The sequence below is a fragment of the Mustela nivalis genome, assembly GCF_964662115.1.
Source record: "Mustela nivalis genome assembly, chromosome: 9".
In the NCBI taxonomy this organism is placed as follows: domain Eukaryota; kingdom Metazoa; phylum Chordata; class Mammalia; order Carnivora; family Mustelidae; genus Mustela; species Mustela nivalis.
The window spans coordinates 106,176,843-106,183,865 of NC_139028.1; the positions used below are offsets into that span (position 1 = coordinate 106,176,843).

The window sequence follows — 7,023 nt, forward strand, 5'->3', positions numbered from 1 at the left end:
TGTGAATCTTTTTTTTTTTTTAAGAGTTTATTTATTTGGCAGAGAGAGATCACAAGTAGGCAGAGAAGCAAGCAGTGGTGAGGGACAGGTAGTAGGTTCCCTGCTGATTAGATAGTCCAATGTGGGGCTTGATCCCAGGACCCTGAGATCATGACCTGAGCCGAAGGCAGAGGCTTACGCCACTGAGCCACCCAGGCACCCCAAGATAAGTGTACTCTTAAACCCTTCACCTACTTATATACTGTTTTAAGTCTCATCCAGTGCTGTAATCTCAAATATCTCCTTTCTAGATAACAACACATGTATCAGTACAATATTTATTGGGATTCTAGTTTTGCATCTTGAAAATGTAATGGAATCTCAGAATCAGCATAGCTATAAATGGTAAAACTAATCTCCTTCCTTCCTTCCTTCCTTCCTTCCTGCCTTCCTTTCTTCCTCTCTCTCTCTCCCTCTCTTTTTTTTTTTTTTTTGCTTTTTATTTTGTCTTCATCTTATTTATCATCCATGCTCAAAACCTGACAACTCAATGTGCTTCAGTAAAAGGAATAAATTAGCAAATCTGGTGGAAACCATTTTAAATGTATTCCTCTCTCTCTTGTTTCTGCTAATGACTTAAAGAAGATTTTCAGTACTCCCTAAATTATACTCTGAAAGCCAAATGATGCAGTTGGCAAAGTGAAAAAAAAAAAAAAAATCAGTGTATTCTTTCATTTCATGTACCAAGGCTCTTAAAAGCAGGGACAAACTTTTTGGTTTTACTTAAAGATAATAATGTCCTTAATTTATGAAATAATTTCTCTTTAAATTATTTTTCATTACCTCTTTTAATCTTCGTTCCTGAAGCTGCAAGATTATAGGAACAGGAAGCAAAATTATGCGTGCGGGTCACTGGGTGATACAGTGAGTGGTTCTACTTCCATTGGAATCTTTTAAATCCTGAACCTATGAATCTTGTCTATAGAAGAAATAGCACTATGTACTAGATGCATGGTGCTGTTACATATATAGAACATATAGAACATAAATAACCTTTATTTATGATCTTTATTTTTCAAATAAGAAGACTAGAAAGACACTAATAAACAGAAACAAAATATTTTTATCACAACTTCTTTAACTGGACACAATGTACTTCATGCTTCATTGATTCAATTTAATGGTTTAGTGTGAAAAATATCATTAATTAATAAACCAATTTTTTGAAACACTCTTTTCATTGCCTCTTTTACATCTTTGTTCCTTAAACTGTAGATGATGGGATTCAGCATGGGAATCACAATTGTGTAAAAGATTGACACGATCATGTCATGGTCCAAAGCATAGCTGGAACTTGGTCTCATATACATGAAAAGGATGGTTCCATAATAAATTGTCACTCCGGTTAGGTGAGAACCACATGTAGAAAAGACTTTCCGCCTCCCCTCAGCAGAATGCATCCTCAGAATGGCCAACAGAATGAAACCATAGGAGATCAGAACAATCATGATAGTGACTATCTCAATAGCGCCCACAAAGTAGAAGAGCAGCAGCTGGTTGATGTGGGTGTCAGAACAAGAAATGGCAAGTAGTGGAGGGATGTCACAAAAGACATGTCTAATTTCATTGGATGCACAGAAGGAGAGGCTAAATGTGGCCACCGTGTGTACAGAAGCATTCAAAATGCCACCAACGTAGGAAGCAACTATGAGTGGCACGTAGACTCTGGGTGACATAATCACAGAATAGAGGAGAGGGTTGTAGATTGCCACGTAGCGGTCATAAGCCATGGCAGCCAAGAGGAAGCATTCTGTGGTCCCAAAAGTAACAGCAAGAAGCATCTGGGCTGCACATCCAGGGACTGAAATGACGTTATTCTTTGACATAAAATCTACTAACATATTTGGGGTAATTACTGAGGAAAAACAGGCATCCACAGATGATAATACACTCAGAAAATAGTACATGGGGTTGTGGAGCCGGCAATCCCCAATGACCAATAAAACTAAAAGTAAGTTTCCCATCATAGTAAAGAGATAAACTGCTAGAAACAAAAAGAACAAGATTATCTGTAGCTCAGGCTTCTCTGTGAAGCCCTTCAGTATAAATATGGTGACTTCAGTGACATTCTTCATGTTGGTACCTTATGGAACAAACTTGAAGATATTAATAAATTCATAATTCATATTAATATGACAAAAGTGAGCAGTTGTGCAAGTCAAGGAAAGTGAACTCCATCTCATATTTATTTTATGGCAATGCACAATTTCCCAGCAGCTGATCAGAAGACAGTGACAAGATGGTGGGTCTAAGGTTGATAGCACTCACGGCAGAATTAAATGGAAGATTTGAATTTTTATTCATTGGCTCAACTTATGTCATTTTTAACACTATGAGATCAAATGTTTAATTTACCAATGAATTCTATTAGCTATTTTCCTTTTAAATCACATTAAAACACAAAATGAACAGGTAAGTATAATTTTTCTTATAACATACAAACACAAGATAGTATATCCGTGAACACAACATTGCAATTCACACCAGAATTCTAAACCTGTCAGAAATTCTGTAAAATTGTTACAAGCTACTCATCTGCAGAATTATGGCAAAATTCAATCCCAGGTCTCCCTCAGAGAGCATGCACTTTTCACTTTTCTTCATTGATTCTTACTATACCATAGCTTCATTCTGCAATTGACTTCCCTCCCCAGCACCTCCCCTGAAATTTAAAAAAAAAAAACACGATTTTTTATGTATTTGAATATTTTTAAGTCATTAAGACTAGAGAAACATGAACATAAGGAGCAATCAGAAGTGGCTAGCAAAATAATCTTTAAAAAATTACTATTTTCCTTATTATATCAACATATAAGCCCCCTGAGCGGTGAATAAGTCAAATGTGTTTTGACTCTTTATTGATAAGTTTTATCTTATTTTCACTTTGAGCTGGTCTGTCTTCTGATATGAGGAAAATGAACACACACATCTGCTTGGAGCCTTCTTATTACTTTTACAAACAGAAATTCATTATTTTCCATTACCTTTGTTTTATTCCAGGAAGTGTTGTTTTCCATTTCTTAGACAGACTCTTCATAAATCTAGTTTGTAATGAATGCATTCTATTCACCTATGGAATAGGCAACGAGGCTTTAGTATGGGGGATTTCATAGTATATTTAACTTTGTTGTCTTAGGTTTCACATCTTAAATATGCAGCAAATTATCTGAAAATTTCTCTTACCCACAGAATAGCAAAGGCAGGTTTAGGTACATTATGAATAAGGTTCATTTAGATCGCTTATATCCACTTACTTGGCTGTTTATAAACCCCACGGGAGATGCCCATACAGGAATATGCCCTAATAGAATTCATTGGTAAATTATCTTTGGTGAAAAATAACAACACAAGAATTTACTCAGTAATGAAAAAGTAAGAGGTCTGGAATAATGTACCATGTTAATGTTTTATAAAATAAATAGTTATTCGATTCCTGGTTTAAAATAATGATTTAAATATGTATACATTGACGCTAGATAAGAAATCTTTAGCTCAGAGACATACTTTTATATAATAGCTCTGATACTTGGTTAGAACTAACTTCTCTGAGAACTGGTTTCCTCCTTTTGGCAATAGGAGCCATTTTATTAGAGTCAACCAAATGTATTACACCTTTACTCCATTCAAATTATAAAATATGTGGTTTTAATATATCCATCTATAGGTATACATTTTGAGCTTCTTGGAAGATTATTCTTCAAGGTAAAAGGAAAAGTCCAAAAATCCCATAGAAATGTGGAGGAGACATTAAAACTTTAAAGCTCTGTGGGACTTGGTAAATCATGTAGCTTTGTGAATCCTAGATGCTACTCTAGCATTTATTCAGATTAAATAAAAATATCTATTGATTGATTGAAAAACAAATATATACAGATGCAATTCACACACACACACACACACACACACACACAACTAGGACCAAAATAGAAATATTTAACATTTGTAAACCTATGTCTATTGAGATGCCAGGTAGAATTTTTATTTTTTTTTAAATTTTTTGGATAGTCCTTGCTTTTACCCAAGCTTCATCACTGTCAGGAAGGATCTGTCAGAGTCTGAAAAAGATCTCAGAAACATGCAGCATATTCTCCCTTTGAAAAGGATAGCCCTTCACCTAGAAAAAAAAAAAAATACTGAGAAGCTTGTCAACTGGATAGGTCAAATACACTAGGAAGGGGAGTTTCAACAAGGGAGGGATCATGTGATCATGATCTGAGCCAAAAATCAAGAATCAGACACCCAACTTACTGAACAACCCAGGCATCCCAGCTTGATGAATTTTTTAATTAAACATACCCCTGTAAACAAGCCCAGGAAATAGAACATGGCCAGAACCCAAAGAGCCTCTTATATCTTTCAGTCACTATTTTCCCAGCAAGGATAACCATAGGATGAAACAAAGGCTAACCTGTGGTAATAGTTCATTTTTTTTAAGTTGGGGTTATTGCTTTTTTGGATATAAATACAGAATATCTACCATTTATATGTGCCAGTTACATGGATGTCAATAAACATATACATCTGTGTAATAACAATCATGTTACGGGTGATAAAATATTCTCTATTGTAGAATTCTAGAATTCCCTTGTGAATTTCTGCATTTTTCTTAGTTTTAACTAGGACTGCATTGCATATATAGATCACTTAGGATTACATTTAATTAATACATCCTTTATTTACAATTCAGCTCTATCCATGTCAACTAACTTTCTTCTTTCTTTCTTTCTTTCCTTTCTTCTTTCATAAATTCAAATTCTATGACCAACATTCCCTATGTATTAACTTAGACTCCCTAGGTGTTGAGCTTAGGCATTCATGTATTTTCAACAAATTTTTGAATAATTTATTTAAGTACATAACCAGGAACTAGTTTATAGATGACTATATAAGGTTCGCAAGACCCTGATCAACACAGAAACTTTGACCTTTATCTCTGCCAGATCTCTAATATTCTGTTTTATTACATAGAATATTAAAGTTATCTGTCTACTGTCCCATCAGTAAACTTTCTGCTTTCAGTACTTCCTGTTATGTATGCATATCCTTTCTCCCTGGTAAACTCTCAGTGAGCTTAAATATATCTCTCATGCCACTAAGAAGTACAGCACTTTAAAAGTTAAATGAAAAATAAGTTAAAACAAGTCAAATAAATAAATAAATAAATAAATATTAAATGATAATTTTGAGACAAGTAAATGGGTTATACTCTCAGGAAGAAAGAAGTGAATTTTAGAGAATTTAAGTCATAAACCCCATGGCACAAAGCTATTTAGTGTTTGAGTCAAGATTATGTCCTGTAGCATTAGATTATTTTCCATCTCCATGCCATTCTTTCTGCACTAAGGATTATTTTATAGCAGAGGCCAAAGGGTATTCATGTAATCATTTTACCTTGTAGTTCATTGTTCTAGAACCATTAATTTAATATTAAAACAAACAAACAAACATGAAATTATGTGACTTTTCTGTTCCAGAAGATAATTAGTGTATTTTCTACTTGAAGCATCCCTGTGGACTTCAAAAAGAGCTTGAGAACTTGGTATAAAGCCCAAATACTTAGTGTTCACAGGCAACTTAACTGAGTAAGCAGTTCATTTCCACAGGTAAGAGGAAAGAGTTTCTTATGACTTACAAAATATTTCAGAAGTCATAACCTTGAATCTATGGCTAGTTTTTATGTTTTAATATTTAAATCTGAGGCAGAAATTTCTAGTTAATTTAGAGTTGAATTAAAATTGCATAAAGGAAGTCCAGATAACATAGCCGAGATCATAAGAAAGACTACCTACATATTTAGGTCAATAGGTTGTAGTTTAGACATGTCATGTCATTTTCTTGATGAAAGATACTAGTTGGAATAAGGTAGTAGAAATAAGGGAATATATTACAAATTTAGAAGAACTGTTAAATATGGAGAAAATCAATTATCAACCAACCAATGGATATATACCATTTGGGGATCATAATTTTTTGTTTTTGTTTTCAAATGGAAGGATATACATTGATTTTAAGTTTGTTTTGCTGGTCAGCTGCTTGAACAAGAAGTCACTTCAGTTTTGTTTTCTTTCTTTTTTTTTTCAATTCATGGTCTGCTTAACATGATAGCTTTATAAAATACTTCAAAGACATGAAGATGTTATTTTGTATTGTTTCTAGGAGATAACACTTCCAGAATTATGGCCTATCACAATGAATTTGCAACATGGTCAAGGGAAAATAGTTTAACATATGGGACAGACAAATCTGGTCTTGCATCTCGCTTTGCTCCTGACTATATGACCTTGGGCAGGTTACAGGCTGGGATGTTTCTCAGTTTTCTCATCTATTAAAAGATGCTGAATTATTTACTGTGCAGGTAGCTATGTAGCTTATCTAAGATAATGTACACAAAATTTCTAACCTTTAGTATTAGTTTAGTATTAGTGGTTAATATCATGTGTTTTTGCTGCTATCATAGCTTCCCTTCTCAAGCTTAGCATTTATAACATTGTTCTCATGCATGTACCTTACTTTATGTTTTCTAACTGCATTACAGATGAAAAATTGACAATTTTAATCATCCAGATCAGTCTATTTTGTTAACATTGATGGTCCGCATTTTTTTCTATCTAGGCTCTATTTCTTAAACTGAAATTAGCTGGGAAAAAAAAAACACAATCAAGTTTAATTTCTTTAAATATGAATTGGCAAAAGCCTTTTTGAAGTGCATTTTGGAAGAAGTAAACTCCATGTTTTTTGTCTTTCATCCCTCTAGTTCCCTGGAGTGAAGTAGATAATTGCTCTGTTGGGACATGATTTTGATTACCTTTAATGCCTTCATCTACAAGCTACCTTCTTGCACTACAGATAAAATCAGAGAAATTAAAAATTATAAGAAAATTATTATGGACAAAAACTTCAGGGGTGATGTAAATAAACATAGTGTCACTTTACTGATATGCCGAAGTACAATGCAATGACATGGATGTATTTTTAAGGTGCCTG

At 33.8% G+C, this 7,023-nt stretch overlaps 1 protein-coding gene across 1 annotated transcript; it reads right to left on the reverse strand.

Moving 5' to 3' along the window:
• Window positions 1-1,182: 1,182 nt before the first annotated feature.
• Window positions 1,183-2,114, reverse strand: LOC309872915 (olfactory receptor 5T2-like; the record flags this gene model as incomplete). The annotated part of the gene is given in 2 exon segments (XM_082747885.1): window positions 1,183-1,205; window positions 1,208-2,114. Coding segments are annotated over 2 exon segments (930 nt in total).
• Window positions 2,115-7,023: the final 4,909 nt, after the last annotated feature.